The sequence below is a fragment of the Eubalaena glacialis genome, chromosome 9 (assembly GCF_028564815.1).
Source record: "Eubalaena glacialis isolate mEubGla1 chromosome 9, mEubGla1.1.hap2.+ XY, whole genome shotgun sequence".
Classification (NCBI taxonomy): domain Eukaryota; kingdom Metazoa; phylum Chordata; class Mammalia; order Artiodactyla; family Balaenidae; genus Eubalaena; species Eubalaena glacialis.
The window spans coordinates 3,442,170-3,467,134 of NC_083724.1; the positions used below are offsets into that span (position 1 = coordinate 3,442,170).

General features: G+C 58.4%; 1 protein-coding gene and 1 non-coding gene across 3 annotated transcripts; one reads left to right on the top strand and one right to left on the bottom strand.

Annotated features, from left to right (window-relative positions):
• The first annotated feature begins 39 nt into the window (after nt 1-39).
• WDR5 (WD repeat domain 5) lies at nt 40-18,749 on the top strand. 2 transcript variants are annotated; one of them, XM_061199671.1, is made up of 16 exons: nt 40-161; nt 851-904; nt 1,585-1,651; nt 3,529-3,717; nt 4,408-4,516; nt 4,724-4,797; nt 5,486-5,575; nt 5,782-5,871; nt 6,005-6,088; nt 9,681-9,736; nt 13,508-13,554; nt 15,703-15,778; nt 16,402-16,435; nt 16,694-16,768; nt 17,291-17,378; nt 18,362-18,749. In XM_061199671.1, exons 4-16 carry the CDS (start codon nt 3,637-3,639, stop codon nt 18,460-18,462), a joined length of 1,005 nt encoding a protein of 334 aa, XP_061055654.1. In that variant the 5' UTR covers nt 40-161; nt 851-904; nt 1,585-1,651; nt 3,529-3,636; the 3' UTR covers nt 18,463-18,749. The 2 variants fall into 2 exon arrangements, with proteins under 2 accessions (XP_061055654.1, XP_061055653.1); XM_061199670.1 differs by lacking the exon at nt 1,585-1,651.
• A 4,499-nt stretch (nt 18,750-23,248) lies between these two features.
• Nucleotides 23,249-23,374, bottom strand: LOC133098461 (U6atac minor spliceosomal RNA). Its single transcript, XR_009702164.1, has one exon. It is a non-coding gene; the product is annotated as a U6atac minor spliceosomal RNA (small nuclear RNA).
• Between the last annotated feature and the right edge of the window lie 1,591 nt (nt 23,375-24,965).

Here is a 24,965-nt window from a genome sequence, read left to right on the forward strand (position 1 = left end):
TTTGTGCGTTTGCCCCGCCCCGGCAGCCCCCGCCCCACGCGCACGCGCATGCGCACTGTTGCTCCCCCGGACCGCCTAGTTGAGCTCGGCCCGGCTCCCGCCCAGGCGGCTACCAACGCGAAGCCTTGAGCGCCCGCCCCCGTCCCCCAACCGCCCGGCAGGTAAGTGGGGACCGCCCGGCCGGTAGGCACGCCCCGGGGGCGCGGGACCGGGGCCGACGCTGGCGCCCCCCGCGCCGCCCGCCGCCGCACGTGTTCCGGCGGGCCCGGCCCGGCGCCGGTTAAGCCCCGCCGGGCCTCCCGGCGCAGAAGCTCTGCGCCCGTCGCCTCGCCTCCGGGCGCCCGCTCTGCGCCCCTCCTCCCCGCCAAGCGCCCGGGCCCCGGCGGCCCCCTCCCCTGACCCGAACCCGCCCCAAACGGACCCGCACGGACCGCCGAGCCCCGGGGACCCCCGGCTTCTCCCACTCCCAGCGGTCAGGTGACAAGCCCCCGGCCCCGGGACTGCGATTTCCTCCTGCAGCCGGCGTGCGTCCCCCCTTTGCCTCCAGAGAAAGACCCCTGAGCCACTGAGACATCCAGTGCCTGGATGCGGCGCGCTGTCTGCTCTTCTCTGCTGCAGAGGCGCCCTCACCCTAATCTGCTGCTCACCCCCAGCCGGGGGCAGCCAGGCCCCATCTCCCCCCGCGCGAGCCCGGGGCCCCAGGGGTGCGGGGCTGCCGGCATGAAGGGAGAGACCACCACGCTCTTGCTGTGGAGTCTCAGACCCCTTCCAGTCCGGCCTGCGAGAGCCATTTTGGGGGATGTGGAAGATGCTCCCTGGTAGCCCTCTCACCCCGTTTCTACCCGCCCAGGTCCGCTGTCGACACTGCCTCTGAGGTTGGCCCGGCCCCGTAGGAGGCGGAGAGGTAAGCCAGAACGCCCGCGTGTCTGAGAACCCAGGTGGGGTGCGGAGAGCCGGGTTCCCTCGCTCTCAGTGGGCCTCGTTACCGCCCGTCTTCCCACACCTAGGGGCCCAGTCTCTGGGGTGGAGCCTAGTAATTTGCATTTTACCAGCAGTCCGGGAGAGCACTCCGAAGAAGTTCGGACGCTCAGCCTTGGGTGGTGTGGCTCCCCTAGGTGCCAAGAGGGAGCAGGTCGCAAGTGATCTGGAGGCCGGCTCCAAACCTTGAGCCGAGAAGTTGTATTTCTAAAAGTTTGCTGAATTTTTGTGTTGATGTTTTGTGTTAATGTTTTGCTGGCTGAAGTGTTGGGCAGGGGTTGAGCTGGGAGGGGTTGGGCACCGTTTCTGTAAGACCACCTATCGTATGTATCCCCTGCTCCTCACCTGAGGGCAGCAAGTTTGCGGGAGTCACACCACACCTCCTGGTGGGTCTTGATGTTTACTCTAGAAGGAGCTGCTCAGGCCTCTGGGCTGCCCTTTCCACCCCAGATGGAGCCTCTTCAGTTCCCACTGGTGTTTAGGTTGGACGAGCCCCGGGCTTCCCTCCTCTCAGCCCTAGTTGTGGTCTGCCTTTCTCAGATGCTAGATTCTGTGAAACAGACCATCCAGCTCTCGTCCTTGGCTCCTTTCCCCCCACTTGTCCAGCCCACCCAGGGGAAGGCAGCACTTGGGTTAATTGGCACGGCCTGCTTGCGCTAAAGATAATCACCAGGTAGGCAATGTTTCCTGAGCACCAGCTTTGTGCTAGCACTTTGCCCCCCGGCAGCTTTATTGACCTGCCCCTCCCCTCCCCCACCCTACTGCTTGGGCTTTGCGTGCCGTCGGATCCATTCCTGGGCCGGGATCCTTGCTGCAGGTAACCGGCTGTGGCCTCACGGGTGCTCTGCGCAGCTGTGTTGCATTGTGATTTCGCTCCCCTCCTCTTGGATGAAGACTTCGGGATGTGCTCTTTTTGATGGCTTCTGTTCCGCCTTGGTGTGACAAGGAGCTTGTGCAAGCTTCCAGTTTTAAGCTCCGAGCTAGAATTTACAAGGTGTGAACGCATTGGATTAACGGTGGTGCCAGCTTCCGGGAGTTGGCTGGCCAGTGATGCTTGCAGGATGTCTTGGTGACTCTCTTCTGGAAAGGCGCCTTCCCTTGTTTCAGGGTCACCTGGTGTGCTTCTGTGCCACGTGTCCAAGTCGCGGAGTCTATTCCTGTGATAGAGGAAACCAGTCTCTTACCATGCAGCATTTGAGGGGTTCCCGTTTTCATGCTGAAACCTAATTGAGCTGCAGTCTCTTTCCCTCCTCTGCAGTGAGTTTGCTTGCAGAGTGTCCTTGCGTACTTCAGGTTGCTTCTAGGAAGGCTAGCGCTGGCGACTCTAGCAGGCAGGGCTGGCTCCAGTCTGTGCTTTCTGGCTGTGTCTTGTCGTTGCTTCACCAGGGACGGAGAGCCTCTCGGCTGTTAGCGTTTTGGAAGCAGCCTTGTGTCTGCAGCCTACACGTGGTGACCTTTGAGTCCCCAGGAGGTGTGGACCACTGGGGCCTGCTCTTGTGTTTTCAAACGTGGCTGGTAGCACTATTTTTTTTTTTTTAATTAATTAATTAATTTATTTATTTTTGGCTGTGTTTGGTCTTTGTTGCTGTGCGCGGGCTTTCTCTAGTTGTGGCGAGCGGGGGCTACTCTTCGTTGCAGTGCGCGGGTTTCTCATTGTCGTGGCTTCTCTTGTTGCGGAGCACAGGCTCTAAGCGTGCAGGCTTCAGTAGCTGTGGCATGTGGGCTCAGTAGTTGTGGCTCGCGGGCTCTAGAGCTCAGGCTCAGTAGTTGTGGAGCACGAGCTTAGTCGCTCCGCGGCATGTGGGATCTTCCCGGACCAGGACCAGGGCTCGAACCTGTGTCCCCCGCATTGGCAGGCGGATTCTTAACCACTGCGCCACTAGGGAAGCCCTGGTAGCACTTTTGCATCACTTGGGATGCATTTAAGGATTTGGATGAGTTCCCAAACTTCTACACCCTGTAGCTCAGTCTCCTGTAATTTGGCGTGTTTGTTTCCTGACAAGAAGTCTTTGGTTGATTTGGTTTTTTTTTAAAATATGCATCAAGGGCTCTTTGAAGAGAATTACGTTTTGTCTGCCTGGGCTGTGCTGCATTTCAGATGTGCGGGTGACAAAACAGGAAGCAGCCCTGAAGGTGGGTCTTGGAGTCTGATGACAGAAGGGACGAGAGCAGCACAGAATCTGCAAAGGACTAGCGAGGAGTTACGTGCAAAGGACTAGCGAGGAGTTATGTGCAAAGGACTAGCGAGGAGTTACGTGCAAAGGACTAGCGAGGAGTTACCTGCAAAGGACTAGCGAGGAGTTACGTGCAAAGGACTAGCGAGGAGTTACGTGCAAAGGACTAGCGAGGAGTTACCTGCAAAGGACTAGCGAGGAGTTACGTGCAAAGGACTAGCGAGGAGTTACGTGCAAAGGACTAGCGAGGAGTTACGTGCAGAGGACGCTTAGTTTGGAACGGCACCTGCTACAGGGCTCAGTGAGGTGGTCAGATTTTTAAAATTCTTTTTCCTGGAAATTAATTTTTGAAGTGTGGCTTGTCTGTTGGCCTCAGTCCCCCACTGTAGGTTTGGATTAGCAGACAGCCCTTGCCACTGTGCGTCTTCCACTCGGAGCTGTGAACTCTCCACCCGCGTCGCCCTGCCTGGTGGGCTGCAGAGCCATGGCAACCGAGGAGAAGAAGCCCGAGGCCGAGGCCGCCCGAGCACAGCCCACCCCGTCGTCATCGGCCACGCAGAGCAAGGCGCGTCCCTGAGGGCTCCTGGGGAACCGCCAGGGCACGAAGGCTGGGAGACCCTCGGAAATATTTCAAGCCCGGAACTCTGTTCCTCGCCCCCACTTAAATATTGCCAGTTTTTACTCCAAACCACGTTCCCAACCAGTGCTGATTGTGGGCCGTGTCGGGGATTCCCAACCTGTCACCTGGGGAGGGGGCTTCACCAGCAGTACACATCCTTGGTCTTGATCGTAAGAGTCTGTGTGGGACCCGGGAAACGCCTCTTGTTCAGCAGCTCGCCCCTGGCCGCACAGTTCCCTGCGGAGGGCGGTGTGCAAACCCGTCCTGTAGACCGCAGGCGGCAGGCGGGCCCCTCACCAAGGGCGCAGGCCTTCAGGTGTGCGTCGGGGAGCCTGACCTCGGGTGGGTGGGCTGCCGAAGCAGGGCTGGGGCTGCCGGGGGTTCCAGCTGCACCGGCAGGGGACTGCCTGGAGGGCAGCCTGGGTGACAGGGGCTTCAGGAGAGGCAGGGCGTGTGAGGGGACGCGCGGAGCCCGGGTTTAGGTGGGTGCACCCCGCTGGACGAGGGCTCTGGGAAGCGCCGTCACAGGGTAGGTGTGAGCGTGAAATTCGGCCTGGGCGCCAGCTGCACACTGGCTATCAGTGGGTTTGGACAGTGGTGGTTACTTTTTGCTGACTAGTACTCTCTCTTTAACAGCCCACACCTGTTAAACCAAACTACGCTCTGAAGTTCACCCTGGCCGGCCACACGAAAGCTGTGTCCTCCGTGAAGTTCAGCCCGAACGGGGAGTGGCTGGCGAGTTCGTGTAGGTACCCCTGGGGCCTCCCTGCGTGTCCCCTCGATGTGCCTGTGCCGGCTGTGACTCTGAAGGGACGGGCCCGGGCCAGGGGGGCGGCCTGGGGGTGGGTGCCGAGGACCGCAGCTCCCTGGGGGAGGCGTGTGCTGTGGGCAGCCCAGATTTTGGCCCCTGGATGACTGGAGAGCTCGGTTGCTTTTCATTCCTTTTTTTCAGCTGCAGATAAACTCATTAAGATTTGGGGAGCATACGATGGGAAATTTGAGAAAACCATCTCCGGTCACAAGCTGGTAGGTCTCAACCCTGGGCCGAAGTTGCTGCTGGATGTGGGTTGGGGCCCATCTCCCGGGCTTGTCAGGTTAAGATTGAACCTCCCTGCCCCCAATTTTTGGGGTGGTTACTTGCCTCTTGGTTTTTTTAAAAATTAGTTAATTAATTTTTGGCTGCATTGGGTTTTCACTGCTGTGTGCGGGCTTTCTCTAGTTGCGGCGAGCGGGGGCTACTGTTCGTTGCGGTGCGCGGGCTTCTCATCGTGGTGGCTTCTCTTGTTGCGGAGCAGGGGCTCTAGGCGTGTGGGCTTTAGTAGTTGTGGCTCACGGGCTCTAGAGCGCAGGCTCAGTAGTTGTGGCGCACGGGCTTAGTTACTCCACGGCACGTGGGATCTTCCCGGACCAGGGCTCGACCCCGTGTCTCCTGCATTGGCAGGCGGATTCTCAACCACTGCACCATCAGGGAGGTCCGCCTCTTGTTTTTCAAGCAAATAGTTTTGACTTCCCTAGATGAGTTTCTGCCCAACTGTGAGGCCTGGCAGAGCCACGGAGAACAGGCCTCTGGGCCTGGCCTGCGGGTTCAGTCCGTATGGTCAGCCCGAATAGAGGGGGTGACTTGCTTAGTTACGTTCAGTTGGACGTTGAGGGTTTGACTTGTGCTGGCTAATCCCGTTTTGCCGAGATAGTGACTGTGTGTTTCCTCCCCCAGGGAATATCTGATGTGGCCTGGTCCTCAGATTCTAACCTCCTTGTTTCTGCCTCAGATGACAAAACCCTGAAGATATGGGACGTGAGCTCGGTAAGCCGCATGGGCCCCCCACCTTGGGAAGCATGTGCGTTTGGGGAAGGGGCTTGGGGTGGGACTGCGTTTGGGGAGCGGCCGTGCTTGTCGTCAGAGGGGCTTTACAGCTGTGGCGGGTCAGGTGCTGGTAGGTTTAGCCTGACGGCCGATATTTGAAGAAATAACCACTGGGAATGACTTAGTCTCACAATACTTCCTCTCAGGGAAAGTGTCTGAAAACCCTGAAGGGACACAGCAATTACGTCTTTTGCTGTAACTTCAACCCCCAGTCCAACCTCATCGTCTCGGGCTCTGTGAGTTTGGGGCCTCCCCAGGGGCGGGGGTGAGCGGGGGGCCGTCCTGGGCTGCTCTGGGGGCTCGGGGGCCAGGGAGTCTGTCCCCTCCATCCCCCTGGCGAACCACTGCCACCTGCCCCTCTGTCTCCAGTTTGACGAAAGCGTGAGGATATGGGACGTGAAGACGGGGAAGTGCCTCAAGACCTTGCCCGCGCACTCGGACCCCGTCTCAGCCGTGAGTCCCCCCCGCCCAGCCAGTTGGCGGCGCTCGCCCGACAGCAGGGCCGCGAGCGGAGACTGGGCTCCGGGTCCCGTGCCCGTGGGAGGCGGGGCGGGGAGGCGTCCCGCACGGAGGCTTACGGAACAGGCGGGAGCGCGGGGGCAGCGCGGGTGTTGCGTGGAGCCACCTTTGGGTGGTCGGGCGGAGGGCCCCGGGGTCCGGCGGCCCAGCCGTGGGTGAGGCGGTGGGAAGGTGGGGCCCCGCGAGCGTGCTGCACGCGCGGGCCGAGGCTGCCGCCAGTGTACAGGATGCACAGGCAGGGGTTAAACTACACGCGTGTCATAAACGGCTCCATTTACAAACGGCCAAAGTATTTCTTTGTCAGCAAAGAGCCTGAAGTGGTTTCTTAGCCAAGTTTGCTTTTTGAAAAGTGGAAGGGATCACATACAAACAGCTTATTCGCTGTTACCGAGCAGATGGTCCTCAGGTTCTAGAATTGTGGAGGTGAGTGACTTTAAGTGACTTCAGCCTTGAAAGGCCTTTGTCCAGGGAGGCCGTGGGCAGAGCCCTGACCCCTTGTGGGATGCGTACCGTGTGCGGGTCGAAGCTGCCTGGCGCAGTGCTGGCCCTGTGTCACGGCCGGTGCCTGCGGCTGCGGGGCAGGCGCCCCTGCGGTCTGGGCTCCGGACCCTCCTGAGCCTGTGCCGTTGCTCCTCTGTCCTCCGCGCTGGGGGCCCGGTCTGAGCCGAGCTGGCTTCCAGACAGGCCGCAAATGGGCACGTGTGAAGTAACCAGGAAACAGTCGGAGTGAGGGCCATGAGTTGAAAGTGTTCTGTCTGTGTTGCAGTGGTCAGGGATGGGGCTCTGATCGCAAACGATGGTAGGATATTTAAAGTCTTTGTTTCTTACAAAAGTAACATGTGCTTATTTTAAAAAAGGCAAAAGGCAACGTAGCGCGTAGCAAATCAGAGTCTCCTGAGCTCCCATCCTCAGAGGCAACTGCGCGCAGCTGGCAGCTACCGTCTGGGTGTTTTGGTTTTTTAAGCATGTGTTTTCCAGCCCACCCCCTGTTGTTGGATGGCGGTGGTGCTACAGGACAGCGGCGTCCCGCTCCAGCTTGCCCGCCGCGGAAAGGTCTCGGGCACCTTCCGGCTCTGTGCCTGCAGGTGGTCGACACTCTCTGTCGTCCCCCCGTGGACGCTGGCTTGTGACTTGCACTTTATGGAGAGAAGTGCAGGGCACGTCTGTTGAACAGCCTTGCACGCTTGTGCCACAGCGTCTGCGGGCAGGTGTCGGGGGAGCTCCGGGTCTGCGAGCAGTCAGCCTTTGCGAGGCCAGGCCTGGATCAGAGCCCTCGGGGTGCGTGGGCTTCCTGCGGTCTTCTGCCCCCTTGAGTCCAGCTGCTGTCCCCCTGCCTGCCTGGACTCCCCCATGTCAGTGCTTTCCTGAAGTCCCTGCTGTCTCCTTCATCCATCCCGCCCCATCTCCGCAGCTGCTGGCCTGTGCGTTTGCCTCACTTGCCCACTCTCTCCCTCCTCGGTGCGTCTGCAGGTGTCACCTCCAGAGAGCTCAGAGCGGCTGTCCGCCTGAGTCGAGACTTGGCGTCCCCACTGGGGTCTGTCTCGCCCCCCCATTCCTTCTGGGTAGCACTGACTTTCTGGCCGTCCTGCCCCTCACACCCGCGCGCTGGTCTGCCAGCGTGTGCCGGCGGTGCTGTCCGGACATGGCTGGAACAGAGCGGAGCGCGGCCCTGGTGGTGCAGGCTTTGGGGCCCCGTGTCAGCTTGTCATCACCCAGCGAAGGGGCTTCGATCAGATCATAGTTTGCGGGTTCAGAGGGATAAGTGTGATGAGATCCGCTGCTGTGAGTTTTAGAGAAAACGGCTTCGGGAGGCTGACGAGCACGTGGCTCAGGGTGAGTGGGGGCGGGGCTCCGTCAGCACCGCCGGGGGAGCAGGACGAGGACAGGGACAGCGGCTCTTCACGGCCCAGGCCATCCACGTGGTGGCCGCCAGCCACACGCGGTAGCACCGCAGGCTGAGACGTGCAGGAGTGGGCAACACGTAGGCTTCCAGCTTCTGAAGATTCAGTGCGACGGAAAGAAAAAGTGTCTTGTTTATAACTTTTAGCGTTGGTTACGTGTTGAAATAGTATTTCAGGTATATTGGGTTAAGTAAAAACCTGTCAGGTTTGTTTCACCTGTTACTTCCCTGCCGCAGTGGCTAAGAAGTTTAAATGGCACACGTGGCTCCATCACGGACCCCTTGACAGTCTGGACAGTCGTTCTCCAAGCGTGGTCCCCGGACCAGCCTCTCCTGGGAGTGTGCAAGACGTGCAGATTCTCGGGGCCCAGCGCTGGGCTTTGACAAGCCCTCCAGGTGCTTCTGATACACGGGGGTTTGTCCCCTGGGGATGCTGCTGGCATCTCGTGAGTCAAGGGCGGGGGAGCTGCTACACGGGACGGCCCATAGCAAAGGAGCGTGTGAACCCTGTGTCATTGGTGTGAGGACCGGACGCTGGTCTGAACCGTGGCGGCAGGCGGGCGGCCCCAGCCCCGTCCCTGAGAGGTTGACCCGGGCACGACCCCCCATGGGACAGGCGTCACACAACACTAGCAGGAAAGAGGGCGTTCCAGCGGTGGGGGGTGTTGTAAAAAGGCTTTTCCTGCCCAGGACTCAAACGAAAACGATGGGAATTTATGACGAACTCTCAGTTCTGACGTTGCGATTCCTTCTGTGTACGCTGAGATGCAGTTGGAAAAGAGAAAGAGGACAAACCCAAAGGCAGAGCACTTACGAGGAAGGGACTGGTCAGGTTGCCGTTTCTTTATCAGAAGGTGTATCTCGCCTGTCTCTGTAGTGGGCAGAGTTAGGCATTCAGATAAAATAACTGGTGTGGAAATATCGCAGGTCGGCTTCTGGGCCCGGCACCTGATCTGGACATTGCACCTCTTCCCAGGCACAGAGTTTGGAGCAGCCTGGATCTCCTTCCTGCCCCGTCTGCAAAGCTCGAGTGTCCCAGGGGTTGGTGTCTGGGCCCTCGGAGCAGTAACCTGGCTGTCCTGTGATTCTGGGGTGCTCAGCAGGCGGGGTTACGCGGGCGGGAAAGCTCCGGAGTTTCTGAATAAGTGGGCGTCCTTCTCCTGACTTTTCTGCCTTGTTCGATGGAAGTCGGGGAAGCCCTGGTCCTGCTGCCCCCATGGCCGTGCGGGTCCACAGACACGCTCTGGGCAGCGGGGCCTCTCCACGGAGCCAGCGGGTCTGGGTTGGTCAAGTTTGTTACTCTTCAATGGTGCGTTTTGTAGTAAGTGATTTAAATACTCAAGACGTGTTTCAGGGTTGGTTTTCTTTTTATGGTTCAGTCTTCCGTCGTGAAATAAACTGACGGTTGCTTGAGACATCAGGTAAAAATGACCGTTTTATCCACGTTGCTTGTGGTCTACGTTAGAATCCTTGGGAAATCAGAATTTAAAGCTCGCTCAGAATGCAGCAGGGTATGTGTCCCTTTGTCGGGGGTCTGTGAACAGAAGGCCGTCCAGGTGAGGCGCAGTCTGTGTTGATGCTCTGAAAGTAAGTTTCTTTTCCCCCCTCCCGCTCCTTCATCCTCAGGTTCATTTTAATCGTGATGGATCCTTGATAGTTTCAAGTAGCTACGATGGTCTCTGGTAAGTGAAAGAGCTTTACTTCGTTGAGTCAGCAAGCGTTTAACGGCCTCCCCTTGCACCGTTGTGCCTCTGGGTGTCCGGCGGAAGCCTCTGCCTCGAGGGGCTTGGGCAGGCGGGGTGGCGGTGAGCAGCGTGGCCGGGAGAGTGGGCTCCTGTCAGCAGGAGGCCCCAGCCAGAGACGTGGGGAGGCGCTGCTGTCCTGGACGTGGCTCCCCGTGGACCCTGAAGGGTGCGCGTCCCAAGCTCGTGGCGCTGGTGGGGAGGGGGAAGAAAGGTGTGCTGACGTGAACATCCGAGAGTGTCCCGTCGGGGCCGTCAGGGTCCTGAGCAGGTGGATGCAAACAGGTCCCATCACGGAGGGTGAGGAGGAAGGGCGGTGGGGGCACTGTCTCCTGCAGAACATCCGGTCTAAGCGGGTCACGCTCGTGGCCGTGGCGCTGGTCGTGTAAGTGCCTTCTGGGTTCTTTAAGAGACACGAGGGAAGATGCGGAAATAAACGTTTTAAATTTAACTCGGCACATGTGGGTATAAAGCATTAGGAGGTATCTGGGCTTGGAGGGTTGCGCGTTACAGCTCACCTGGTTACCGGGGAGGGGAACCTGGGGAGGGGACGGGGCGGCAGCAGCCACCGGCTGGACCGATGCCCCGAGAAGGACTTCCCAGCTACGCGGGAGAAAGACAGTGTGGCTAGAAATTTGTCTACATTTAGCGAAAATAAAACAGAGAAACTCGAGTAACATAAGTGATACGTGTAAAAATACCGTGGAAGAAACGGAGCTCAGGGTACTTACTGGGTGCTACCGTGGCGGGGCTGGCTGAACACCCTCAAGAAAGGCTGTCAGGTTTGGGTTAAAAGCCCTTCTGACTCTTGTTGTTTTCAAGAAACACCTAAGACAAAGTGATGAGTCAAGGCTTGGAAAAAGAAGGATGGGCAAGTGGGGTCAGGCAGATGTGAAGCAGAGACAGAGTATCAGCCAGGGAGACGGTGACGGAAATGAGCCAGGTAGAGCTGACGGGAAGGCTGAGAAAGCTCAGGCACCAGGCCCCACGGCAGCCCAAAGCTGCCTTGGAGAAGCTAGAAATACAGGGAGCTGAAATGTTTGTGAGTGAGTTCAACATGCTGCTTTGACTCTGACAGCAGGGGGCTTGGGACTTAGCAGGGCTGAACGATGCCACAGGCTGTGTATTTGCTACCTGTGAGGAGGAAAGTGTGTCCTGTAAACAGAAATGCTAGTTTTCTTAAGTGTGTGGCACATTCTCAGAATTGCTTGTGGACTGCCTCTAAAAGCTTTCTAAAGAAATTAGGGGGGAAAAAAAGCATGCCAGAAAAAGAAAGAGGAGAGGAAAGTTGTAAAGTTAAAAGGTGGAGAAAGGGGAAAATGACAGGAAAATTTAAATAAGCTGTATTCTTAATAAGGCCAATAAAGTGGTTATCCTTTATAAGCCTAAGTAAGGAAAAAGAGCAAAAAAGTGCAAGACAAAATTAGGGGATGGGGATTCCCTGGCGATCCAGTGGTTAGGACTCTGCGCTTCCACTGCCGTGGCCCGGGTTCAATCCCTGGTTGGGAAGCTGATCTCCAAGGCGTGAGGCGTGGCCAAAAAATAAAAAATATAAAGGGGGTGGAAAAGAGCCGTTTCGGGGGGATGAGGGACGAGCAGGAGGATGCCTGGCCCACCTCTGAGCAGGATGTTTAGACGGGGATTAATTCATACTTCCTAAATTGAGGAAGGGGGTCACCATGGCAGAGACTGGAAAAAGTGATTAAAGGTCTGAAAACTATATGGGCCCTATGATTTCACACTGGAATTGAGTTAAATAACAGAAGCTTCTAAGGCTGTTGGAACTGGACCACAGGACAAGATGGGGAGCCCCCTGGTTCATTTCTGGGTCCAGCATGACCTAACTCCCCTAGCTTGATTGCTAGTCCCAAAAAAAACCACGGAGGACACTTCACTGGTGAATCTTGAGGTCACAATCCCCAGGAAAATGTTACAGACTGAGTCCACAGTGTGTGGAAAAATAGTATGTCGTGACCAAGTGGGTTTGTGAGTCATGAGACGATTGTAGTAATGTACCAACCAATAGGAAATTGATAATCTAATAATTATACCAAGAAATTGGAGGCAAAGATCCATGTAATTTCTTACCGGTATAAGCCAGGTAGGCACCTGATAAAATCCAGCAGCCATTCCTAATAAAAACTCTAGCAAAATAGGCCAATATCACAGACTGTTTAACAGAAACTTAATAATCACGTTTATAGTAAGTGGTAACGTGCTAAATCCATTTCTACTGAAATCGGGCAAAAGTCATGCCCATCTCCTTCAGCATTTGGTGCTGTTTGGAATTTCTAGCTAACGTGATGAGAAGATAAAGTAATTGTGTGAAAACTGGATACAGACTTATCTCTTTGTAGGTGGTACATGTGTATGTTTTTTAAAACTTAAAAATCACGTATTTGTACTTTACAAACAGGGACTCATGTAAGCCTCATAACCGTCCTGTGACTCGGGTACTGGATGGTCGCCATCCCCGATCCTCGGTTGGGAAGCTGAGGCAGGGATAAGCCCCTGCCCGCCATCCCCCAGCTGGTCAGCGACAGAGCCAGGGTCCGGAGCACACCTCGGGCTCTGGAACCCAGGCTCTGAGCCACCAAGCCTGCTAGTTACAAAACACGGACAAGCATTTGGTGAGGTCACTGTCTGCAAATTGACAGTTTTTCGCTACCCTGGGAGCTGCCAGTTAGTGGATGAGAACAAGTTCCCCCGTAAGAGTCACAGAAGCATTGGGGCACTTAGGATGTGATTAACAAGAGAGGAGGGCCTGTATGCAGGAAATGGTAAAATGTAACCAGAGGGACGCAAAGCAAAGAGGGGGGGACGGGGGACCAGGCACGTCCTCATCCTGGCGGTGGGGAACGCCCGTCTCCTGGGCTGATACGCTGTAAGCGGTTCGATTTAGAACCCCTCCAACTAGATAAAATGAATTTAAAATTCTTAGAGAAGCGTAAACTGAGTTCTCTGCCAGTAGAATTAAGAAAACGAACAGTGAGGGGGGGGGAGTGCTGTTTCTGGGTGTTAAAACCCGAGACACCGTTACTGCGGCCCCCAGGGCGGGATTGGCTCAGAAGGGCTGCAGGTGGGACAGAGTGAACGCTTGGGCGATAACCCTTGCATTCCCATTACCTGTAAAACCCGCGTGCCCTCGACCCAACGCCCGCCCCTATCGCTGGGCACCTGTGCTCCGGAAGCGTCCGCACGAATACACCGCCATGGTTCCCAGAACAGGGTGTTGTGTTGGCAGAAATCACAGAGACACTGAGATTGCAGCGACGGGATACCTGGCGTGTCCCGTTGGGGAATAGCGGCTCTTTGAGTGGGTTCTCTTGCTCCTGAACTAGAGGACGTCCAGAAAAGTGCCTACGATATCCTGTTTTTATAAAAAGCACTCTGCCCCAGGGACCGTGTGCTTGGTGTGCTTTCGCGTGGAGAGCCCTGCAGGGACGCAGGTCGCGGCCGCGGGTGTGCGGGGGCCACTCGCCCTCCTTGGCAGTCCCACCCGTCGCGCTGAGCACGCTGCTTGTGGTGGAGGCAGCAGGGCGCATGCGTGCAGTCTGCATCCTGCTCCCTGGGACTCAAGGGGGTGGTTGTGAACGACGACTGGCGAAACGAGACAGGACTGGCTGCGGATCGGTCCTGAAACGTCTGCACTGAGAGCCGTGGAATGTAGGAAGCCGCTTGTAGTCACCTGCTGTGCTCGTTGCTTTGCAGTCGGATCTGGGACACCGCCTCGGGCCAGTGCCTGAAGACACTGATCGGTGAGTACTGCTGGCTCTTGCTTGCAGGGGGGCCGTGTCCCAAGGGACAGTCTGCCGGGTTGGCCGTGGCAGCTTCTCCCACGCTTCCTACCCTCCATCTGTGGTTCTCTGGAAGCCTCCCTTTCTCCCTGCTGGACCTGCTCCCTCTGGGAGGGCTCCTCCTCTCCTGACCGGTTCCGTCTCCCATCCGCTCCTTCCTGATTGGCTCTGCCTTCTGGCCTTGCGTGGCGCTGCCCAGCGGTGTCCTCTGAAGGACCCGCGAGACCCTCGGACTCTGCCCGCGCTCAGCAGACCCTTGTCTTCCTCCCCGGCCTTGGGGACCCTCCGCTTGGGTCATTCCTTGAGCAGATGGGGTCGAGCCCCTGCCCTCAGTGAGCCCTGTCTGCTGGGGGTGCAGAGGTGGGCGGGGAGGATGCGGGCAAGGGGCCCCGAGGTCGCTGTGCCTTGGGGAGGAGGGGAGGGCGGCACGGAGTGGAAGGACAGCGTGGTCCGGGTGACAGCTGGTGCTGCCGGGCGTGGGGGGGTGTGTGGCCAGAGGATGGCCTCGGGCCTGGGAAGGCGACGGGGAGTGATGGAGCCCTGGAGGGGTCGGGTCACTGACTCCGCGGGAAGGTCTTTGCAGTGTCGCAAAGACCTGTTGAGCAGGCAGGGCCGCCAGGGCGGGGCGCCTACCTGAGCCTCCTGCCCCCGGCTGTCCTGGGAACAAGCGTGGCTGTGAGAGTGCGCTGGGACCACCGTGACAGGACACCGCGGGCTGCGCGGCTTCAATAGCAGAGACCCGTCCCCACTCCCTGGAGGCCGGACGTCCAAGGTCAGGGCTGGGCCGGGCCGGCTTCTCCCGAGGCCGCTCCTTGGCCTTCTCAGCGTGTGCTCGCGTGGTCGTCCGCTGCGTGGGCTCCTGCTGTCCCCACCTCCTGCTCTGACAGGGACGCCCCACCGCCCCCCGCCTTATTTTAACTTAACCCGCCTCCAGGGCGCTGTCTCCGAGGTGCCGGGCTAGGGCTTCAGCAGGAGAACTGGGGAGGGACACAGCAGCCTCTGTGGTTTTCTTGCTCTGCGAGGGGGGCCACCTTTCTGACGCGCGTCCTTCCCCCGACCGCGGCATCACCCCGTGTCTGTCGCGCTGTCTTCCCCCCACCCAGGCCTGGGCGGCCACCTCCGCCTGGCGGGAAGTGTCCTCGTGCCCAGACGGCTGAGCGCGGGCAGTCCCTGCAGCCGCCCCGCCGCTGGGCGGGAAGCCGAGGCCAGAGAGGTTGACAGCCAGCAGCAGCGAGCGGTCTGGGGCCGGGACGGGAGGGGTGGTGGGGAGCGGAGTCCCGTCCCGCTTCTAACCTCGGGTCTGGGGCGTTAGAACCTCGGGCCATTGGCGGGCCAGCCCCGCGGTGCTTCGCCGTCGGAGCCCGGTTAGACCTCTGGGCACTGCCTCCCGTCGTCCGAGCTGGGGGGGGCTGCCTTCCGTGTGGCCCGGCGGCCGGCTGGCCCTCGCCTGCTTCTCGTGGGCATTCTCAGTGTCTGGGACCAGTCGGAGGGAGCAGAGGCCCCTGGTGCATGGTGGGGGGCGCAGGCCTGGGCCTCCTGAGGTGGTGATGCGCGTGCCACTCCCCGCCTGGTGCTCGGGGCGCGTGGCCACGCCGGCCCCCACCAGGGCGCGCGCTCCCGTGCCAGCGGCTGAGGGGGTGCCGGGGCCTCTGGCCCGCCTTCCCAGGGCCACCCGGGGTGTGCGCTCTGACCCCGAGTGTCGGGAGCAAGGGTGCGCTGTGACGTCGCCAGGGTGCTTTCCAGGGAGAAATGACATGCCTTCCACTATAACCACGCAACCGGAGCGCCCACCCGAGCCACTGTGTTCTCGGGGGGATAGTTTCTCGGTTTAGCAGGGTGTTTGCAAACTCCCTCCTGTGAGGAAGGCGGTCCCGAGGCCGACTGGCTGCAGGGCCTTCGCTCCTGAAGTCCTCGTGTCACGGGGTCACTGGGAGAACCGGCTCTCACGCTGGCACGAGCAGTGGGTGAGGGAGGTGGCCAGCCCTGGGGGACGCCCGCGAGGGGCAGTGTCGGCACAGGTGGCGGTGGCCTCTGTGGGTGGCGGTGAGGGAGCCCCCCTTCCCGGCAGAGCCAGTGCCCTGCTGGCAGCCGTCTCTGTGCTCCGTGCAGACGATGACAACCCTCCTGTGTCGTTTGTGAAGTTTTCTCCGAATGGCAAGTACATCCTGGCCGCGACCTTGGACAAGTAAGTGCTTCCATCCCCGGCGTGGCGTGCGGCCAGGCCCGTCGCCCCCAAGGGCCAGACTCCCAGCGTGAAAGAGGATTCATCCCGCTGGGGCTGGGCTCCGGACGTGGGTGCCACGCTGGGAGGGCTCATCTGTGCGGGGGCTGGATCTCAGGTTGTTGGCTCCGTGGTCACTGTGGCCCGTCCCGTCTGGGGTGGTGGCAGGCACGGTGGCCTCGAGGTGCTCCCCGTTCTGCCCGGGCACCCTGCTTCTCCCCCGACAAGCTTCCGGGCAGATGTCACCGGCCATCGGCCGCCCTCCTGGGAGGTGGTTGGCGCTCGGCCTCCTGTGCACTGTGGGCTGCCCTCAGGTGGGCTTGCAGGGTCGGCCCCCATGGGAGGAGGAAGGACTGCCCTGGACGGGGCTTCTCCTGTCCCTTTCTGGCAGCAGCGAGGACCCCTTACTGGCTTAGGGACACTGAGTAGCTTCCTTTAGAAAAGTGTCCATGACCCACAAATGCCTGGAGGTCCCACACTCTGCTCGGGTGTCCTCACGGTCCCTGGACGCCGTGCGGGGCACCTGCACCCGGAGGGGGTGGGGCGGCCGCGGGCGAGTGCACTGACCCGCCCCCTCTGCCTTGCAGCACGCTGAAGCTCTGGGACTACAGCAAAGGCAAGGTGAGCGGCGGGCGTGGGCTCGCAGAGGGGTCGTGCGGGGTCCTGGGCTGTGGCCAGAGGGGCCCAGAAAGTGACTCTGTCGTGTCGGTTTGGTGCACGTTGCCTGACGACTCGGGTTAAAGCTTGACTGGGCGGGTTGTGCGGTGGGGGTCACGGTGCTCTTCAGAGCCGTCCAGTCGGCTGTAAGGTGCCTGGACGGGGGCATCACCTGGGATGCAGGGCGGTCGTGACTGAGCAGACGTCCCCTGGCCGTTTCAGTGCCTGAAGACGTACACGGGCCACAAGAATGAGAAGTACTGCATATTTGCTAATTTCTCTGTCACTGGAGGGAAGGTAAGTCGTCTCCCAGCTCCGGAGCTGCTCCCGGCCCCTTCTCGAGACGGGCCTTGTACTCTCAGCCACAAAACAAATAGGAATTTCCTGTTTTTTAACCAAAATGAAGTCACGCCACACAAAGTGCTGGTGACTCTCACGTGTTTGGGGATGTCCTGTCCCGCCTGCTTGGGGCCCCCAGGCTCCGTTGTCACGCTGAGGCCTCCTGGGAGTCGGTCCCCGGTGGGTTCTGGTCCCTTGCGGGCGGCCCTCGCCCAACCCTCAGGCTCAGACTGAGGAGCTGATGGTGACCAGCAGCTGAGCCGCGACTGATGGCAAACGTCAAACATGGCGGTGGAGTTGAGAAAACAGCTTCTGTCCCAGAGCGCCTCGAGGCGCGTGGCGGGCCGTGCATCAGCCTCTGGACGGGAGGAGGGCAGGGGCTCAGGGCCCACACGGGGGCGGGTGTGCCGTGGGGTGCAGGGAACTGTCCGTCCACATGTGCGCCCTGACCCCGCTTTCTCCCCCCTCGTCTGCGACCAGTGGATTGTGTCGGGCTCGGAGGACAACCTGGTGTACATCTGGAACCTGCAGACCAAGGAGATTGTACAGAAGCTTCAGGGCCACACAGGTGAGCTCGGCGTCTGTGCCGCCGCCCTCCTGCGCCTGGTGCCCCGGGAAACCTGACCCAGCGCGTGTGGGCACCTTGGGCCGCCTGCTCCGCCTCCTCTCCTCGCCCGCGGGTGACTGGGGGACGCTGCCCGTTTTGGGGCTGCTTTCGGGGGGGTGGTCTGGTCCTGGCTTCCGCAGGCTGAGGCCACAGCCTTTAACCTCTTCTTCCTGTTGGCCGGGCTGCCCGGCCCCAAAGTCCACGCGGGCGCTGTGGCCTGTCCCGCGTGGAGATGGTGCAGGGAGCGGGGACGCCCGCCGTCCACTCCGGCTGCTCTGGCTCTCCTCCGGGGCTCTGCCCTCCAGGCCGCTGCTCTTGCCCCGTGCTCAGCGGAGCGTGGTGTTGAGCCCTTTGAGAAGCAGATCAGAGTGACGCCCTCTTCCGTAAGAAGGCAGCTCCGCCCGGGAGCGGGGCCTGACCCTGGAGGCCGGCACCCGCCTTCGGCCTCCATTGTCGGCCTTCGGCCTCCACCGTCGGCCTGTTGCTTCTGCTTCTCTGCTGTGCGGGCAGGACGCTCAGAGGCTCATTTGAAGCCACTCAGGCCAGAGGGAAAATTCTGGGGTTCATTTTATTTAAAAGCTACAAACGCATTAACCGGACCGACCCCAAGTGGCAGCTCGCGGCATCTGCCGTCCCCGCCCTGGTGGACTCTCAGAGTTGGCCCCTCGGGGCGCCCTGGGGCCCAGCGCTGGTGGAGGGGGACAGCCCCGGGCTCTGGTCCAGGCGCAGAGGGCACAGTGTTGACACCGTGAGACCCACAGCGGCCCCCCAGCTGTGCCCCCGGCCTGTGCGGCGCCCCAGCCTCCAGGCTGGGTTCTGGGCTGGGTGCCCCTGCTGTCTTCCGCTCGGGCCCTGGGCTCTGTGTGCTGAGTGCACCGCGGGCGGGGCCGTGTGGGGAGGGGCCAGGTCCAAGGAAGGCACTGTTGTCGGCTGTCCGTTTCCAGACGTCGTCATCTCGACGGCCTGTCACCCGACCGAGAACATCATTGCTTCGGCGGCCCTGGAGAACGACAAGACCATCAAGCTCTGGAAGAGTGACTGCTAGGCCCGCCGTGCGGAGGGACTGTCGGGAAGCCCGCCCGGATTGGCGCGAGCGCGGCTCTCGGAGGGGCTCCCGTGGTCCAGGCCCGGGGACCGGAGGGGCCTGGGCCTGAGCCGCCTCTGAAGACGACTTGGCTGGGGCGTGTCTCCCACTGGAGGGTTCTAGAAGTTGCTGGTGAAGTTTCTCGCCAATTCCTCTCTCACCGTTGGGGAAGAGTTCCTAGTTTGTATTGTGTTCAAAGAGAGTCAACAGAAATTTTTAATTTTTTATTACAAAAAGGTGAAGTTCAATTTACCACGAGTTGTGTGTTTTTCCAGTAACTGTTCTGTACCGTTTATGCGATTTTATTACCCAGTGCCAGCGCTGTGACCCGTTGCTGCCACGGCTTCTGGCCGCCAGCCTGGCCCGCCCGAACTCGGGGGTTGCCCCTGTCAGTGCTCAGCAGATGCTCTGGCGACACTGTCCCGCCTGTAGCAGTAGCCACGTGTCTTGAGTCTTTCTGGGAAGCGCAGAGCGGTGTGCACTGATGTCCGGGTAAAAGCCTTCTGTGTTTTGGGGTCGTTGCCCCGTGCTGTTGGCGTGGCGACCACACTCAGGGCTTCCTGTTTGTCCCACGGGTGGTCACACGACAGGCAGCGCCTCGGGCTGTAATGAAGGTAGGGTCGTGTGCGCGTGCGGCAGCCGAGTTCTCACGCAAAGCTTTCCTCCATGTGGCTCTTCTAGGAAAAGTCTCACAGTTGGCAGGAGGTTGAAAGGATTTTTCTCACGAGACAGGTCCCCCGAGTGATGTGCCCACTCTTTCCTTGTCCGCGCGGGGTCCGGGGCCGCAGAGGGCGAGTCAGCCGTCCCCGCGGGCTAATGGCGTGTAGATGTGGGGCCGCGGGAAGGAGGTGGGGGCCCTAGTTGGGATGGCGCCGGGGAGCCTGCGATGTCCTGTGGACCGTGGCGGACGCTGGCGAGGGCGGGGGTGTGGGCGGCCCGGGTCTGGGGCGCACAGGCTGGTGCCCGCCCCCGCCGCCAACCACGGGACCCACGGGCTTGGGAGCCGGCCCCTCGCAGGGAGCTGGGTGTCATCCGCCCTCCTCGCCCACCCAGCGGCTCTGCTCGCTGGGTCAGGGGCCTCTTCCTGCCGGCGGGAGTGGGGTGTGGGGCGCACCGGACTGCAGGGCAGTGTTGCCGCGGAGCCGCTGCCGTCCACGGGGACCCCTCCCTGCAGCCAGGCCACCCTGGGGTTCCGATCCCGCCTGCGGCCCCGAGACCTTTGCGGGGGAGGCGCGTCCCCTGCCTGGTGCCGGGCGGCGGGGCCAGTCCTTGGGCTCCGGGGGTCCCTGCAGATGGGGGAGCGGTAGCCTACCCCCCAGCGGCCGCTGTGGCCCAGAGAGGACAGTCGCACCGGCATCTGGAAACGAGCCTCCCGCCGTTCCCCACCCCTCCACGTGGGAAGAAGCCGTGCGGACGCTGGCTGTCGTAGGAGCGAGTTGCTCCGGTGAAAGAACCCCCGTGTCTGCAGCGTCCGCACGGGGGACGCTGAGGCCCCGCGTCGGTGGCGGAGGCCTGGCCTCGGGATTTCCGAGACCTTGAGGTTCTTTGGGTTTTGTTGGTTCCGGTGTCGGACTCGCCCCGGGGGGGAGGGGCATGCGTGTAGAGTTCCGTGTCCTTGAATATAGTTTATTTTTTCTACATTTGAATTCTCTGTTGTAGATTTATGTAAAAATACATTCTCTTTTTGAAAATAAAGAATCTCCTGTCTTGTAACTGTGTCCCCGCGAGAACTGTTTACCTTTCTTTCCGGGTAGCGGCTTCCGGAGTGGGAGGCGGCCCCGAGGCGGTGCTTCTTGCTGCGCGGGCTCTGCAGCGCCACGTGCGCCAGCGGAAGGTTCTTGGTCTTTAAAAAAATGCCATTTTCTTACTATGACGAGTATATATTTGTGCTAATTATCAACAGTAGGAAAAAAAAAAAAGGCAAAGATAATAAATCACCCAGATGCCTCTTACCACTAACATTTTGGGGAATATCTTCTATTATATTAAAAACAAAAACTTTATTGTAGAACATTTCAAACGTATATAAAAGTGGAGAAAATACCTGTGTTCTATCATCCAATTTCAAAAACTTTTAACATCTTGTTTCAGGCATCCCTCCCTGGTTATTTTAGTATAAATCCCAAATGTTTTATAATTTAAGCAGTGAATTCATGGTATCTCTAAAAGATAATTCTCCAAAAGCATTACCCCAGTACCGCTTTCACACCTAAAATATGAATTCTTTAATCATATATCTAGTGTCCAGGTTTCCCTAGTCGTCTTAATATCTTAAAGTGTATGTGCCTACGTATGTACACACAGGTACATATGCACATACGTACGTATACACCCGCGCACACGTACACAAGCTTGGTGTGAACCGGGCCCCAGCAAAGCCCCCGCCTGTGTTTCCTTCTTGAACCTCCAGGTTCCCCCGTTTCTCCCTCGGCATCTCTGTGGAGACTGGGTCACTCGTCCCCTAGGTGTCCAGGTCCGGGTTTGCTGCCTGCACCTCCAAGGGGCTGCCGACCACCTTCCCGTCTCCCCGTTTCCTGAGAGCCGGAGTGGACCGACCGCCACCCCTCTCTGTTTAAATCGTTGGTCAGGTTGCTTCTATTTAATTTGACCATCATTTTAACTGGGTCCTTAAATGAGCCCTGCATTTAAAACTCACAGCAGTTTGTGCTCTGGACATAAAGGGGGAACCTGGTTCAGGGCATCTTTGGCCTCGCCTTCCCTGACCACTCCCGCCTTCTCTGCTCACCCCACAGAGGTCGTCTGCTTTGGATTTGTCCGCTAAGGCTCTGGAATGGTCCAGGATGTGAGCTCCTGGGGCTGGGGTCCTCTCCTACCTGGATCAGTGTCCCACGGAGGATGGCTGCTCAATTACTATTTGTCCCCCGAATGTCTGTGATGCTGAAGAGACGCACATGGAAACTTTGAAGCCACCAAGGCCTCAGACCTCAGCCACCTGCAGGACCTGGTCTGACCACCAGGTCACCTGCCTAACCTCCCCCGCCCCGCTCCTGCTCCCACGCTGAGACACACTGACAGCAAGTGGAAGCCACCTGGGTGTCCTGATGTCCGCTCCCCGGCCCTGCCCCCCACCCTGTGGCTGGGGATGAGGAGGTGAAGGCACACCTGCCCCAGGTGCAATGATGCCAATACAAGAAAGCTGTGATCCACTTTTTATTATGAAAAATGCCAAGCATCTCATTAAAGACCTAAATGTAAGGCCAGACACTATAAAACTCTCAGAGGAAGACACAGGCAGAACACTCCATGACAAATCACAGCAAGATCCTTTTTGACCCACTTCCTAGAGAAATGGAAATAAAAACAAAAATAAACAAATGGGACCTAATGAAACTTAAAAGCTTTTGCACAGCAAAGGAAACCATAAACAAGATGAAAAGAAAACCCTCAGAATGGGAGAAAATATTTGCAAACGAAGCAACTGACAAAGGATTAATCTCCAAAATATACAAGCAGCTCATGCAGCTCAATATCAAAAAAACAAAGAACCCAATCCAAAAATGGGCAGAAGACCTAAACAGACATTTCTCCAAAGAAGATATACAGATTGCCAACAAACACATGAAAGGATGCTCAACATCACTAATCATTGGAGAAACGCAAATCAGAACTACAATGAGGTATCACCTCACACCGGTCAGAATGGCCATCATCAAAAAATCTACAAACAATAAATGCTGGAGAAGGTGTGGGGAAAAGGGAACCCTCTTGCACTGTTGGTGGGAATGTAAATTGATACAGCCACTATGGAGAACAGTATGGAGGTTCCTTAAAAAACTAAAAACAGTATGGAGGTTCCTTAAAAAAAAAAAAAAAACTAAAAAACTAAAAATAGAACTACCCTACGACCAGCAATCCCACTACTGGGCATATACCGTGAGAAAACCATAATTCAAAAAGGGTCATGTACCACAGTGTTCATTGCAGCTCTATTTACAATAGCCAGGACATGGAAGCAACCTAAGTGTCCATCGACAGATGAATGGATAAAGAAGATGTGGCACATACATACAATGGAGTATTACTCAGCTATAAAAAGAAATGAAATTGAGTTATTTGTAGTGAGGTGGATGGACCTAGAGTCTGTCATACAGAGTGAAGTAAGTCAGAAAGAGAAAAACAAATACCATATGCTAACACATATATATTGAATTAAAAAAAAAAAGGTTCTGAAGAACCTAGGGACAGGACAGGAATAAAGACGCAGACGTAGAGAATGGACTTGAGGACACGGGGAGGGGGAAGGGTAAGTGAGAGAGTGGCATGGACATATATACACTACCAAATGTAAAATAGATAGCTAGTGGGAAGCAGCCACATAGCACAGGGAGATCAGCTCGGTGCTTTGTGACCACCTAGAGGGGTGGGATAGGGAGGGTGGGAGGGAGACGCAAGAGGGAGGAGATATGGGGATATATGTATACGTATAGCTGATTCACTTTGTTATACAGCAGAAACTAACACACCATTGTAAAGCAATTCTACTCCAATAAAGATGTTAAAGAAAAAACAAGCCAAGCATCTCAAAGAGCCTTGAAAGTAGAGTCGCATGGGTGTTTGTCCACGCGGCACACACATGTATCACACTGCCGTGTACCACAGACCCCTCTGTCGCACCCCTCGCCTATGACCCGCGCGCGTCACGCCCACGTGTCAGTGTGGACACGTGCAGCACACATTGTGTAGCGATGCACCCCCCGTGCACCACACGCCGTCGTGTCCGCACAACGAAAAACAGTGGTTAGATGCCACAAAGTAAGTGGCAATGCCTTAACCGTATGCGTGTTGTTAGGCCCGAAAGCCTCTTCCATCCTTGTCAAGGGGAGTGCTAACCTTCTCTCCTTTCATACAACACGCCTTTTTGTATGCGCGCTCCCTATTTAAGGGCCTGCAAACGGAGCTCCTTTCGCTTACGGCGACTTCGGGTTCACGCTTCAGACACGTTGGTGAAAGCTGTCGCATCCAACGGGGAGCGCGACTAAGTCCTTTCTAAGTCGCTATATTATTTTAGCGCGATGAAAAAACTTCTTTTTCGTGTTCTAATATATTCATAAAACCAGCCAATCATAGGCTGAGAGGAATACCCGGAAGTCCGAGAGTCCCTCAGGAAAATAGATTCCCCCGGAAACAAAACAGGGTTGGCGCGCACTTCCTACAGCGACACGCCTCGCGGAAATGGCTCGGAACTTTCTGCGGAAATGGAAGTGGTTGGTAGCGAATCAGAGGACGAGGAAGGAAGAGTCGCTCCACGGACATCCGGACGCGGCCCTGCGCTTGGAACTGTGGGTGCGGCGGGAGCCGGGGCGCGGTCTGCGCATGCTCCCAGCCTACGCCGCTCGTCTTCCGCGCATGCTCTTAGCCCGCTCCGCGCCATATTTGAGCCGACGGTTCGAGCCCCGGGGCGGGATGGAGTCTGCGCGGAGCTGGCTTCTGCTCTTCCCGTCCGTCTTTTCTCTAGAGTTTTAAGATTTAAATCCGATGCTTCGGGTGCTGGCCGTCCCCGCAGTGTAGACGGTGGGGCCATGCGGCCCCGGCCCAAGGCGGTGACGCTGCGCCTCCCCACGGCTGCGGGCGCGTGGTTCCCCGGCCGGACGCGCGTGTGCGCTGGGCTGCGTGCGGCCGGGGGCGACCCTCCGATGAACCGCGCGGGCTGAGAAAGGCGTGTGTGCGTGTGCATGTGTGCATAAGCATATGTGCATATGTGTGCAGACACGCCCGCGTGTCCACAGTGTCCGTGCACGCCCAGGCGTCCACGAGCGCGCCCGTCCACACCGTGTATGCGCGCACAGACAGCACAGAAGGGCAGTGGACAGAAGGGGTGGCCCGTGGGTCCAGCCAAGGGACGCTGAGCCGGCTGGGGTGGACACGGCCTGCAGGAGGCTAGCAGTGTCCCCCATCCAGTTCTCCTTTGAGAAGTTTCCGATCAGCCGGTTAGTTACAGGTGGAGAGCTAAGCAAGTGCGCACGGGAGAGCTCTGCCCAGTTTGCAGAGCATCGTGGGAGAGAAGAGCCGAGGGCGTGACCAAGGGACAGGCAGGCAGCCACCGGGGACTGGGTCTCCTCGGAGTGGGTGTGCGTGTGCTCTGGGCAAGGCCCTGTCCTGCCCTGTGGCGGCGCTCCCAGGTGCAGCGCGGGGCCTGGGTGTCACCCTGGAGCCGGTCAGTACAGTGGGCAGCTGCAAGGGGCATCGGTCCTGTCTCAGTCACTGGTCTTTCCAGCTGCCCACACCGTCCCAGCGGCCGGGCTTCCTTAGTCCCAGACCTGCGGGGCTGTAACTCTTCAGTAAGGACAAGCTGCTGCAGGCCGTGCTCAGCACGCACTATGTGCCAAGGCCCCGGTGGCCCTGCGCTAACGTCGTCCCGTTTCACGCCCCTCCCCCACGAGCTTGGTGCCATGAGCACCCACACTTGATAGCTGAGGACACAAGCCAGAGTGGTTGGGTGACGT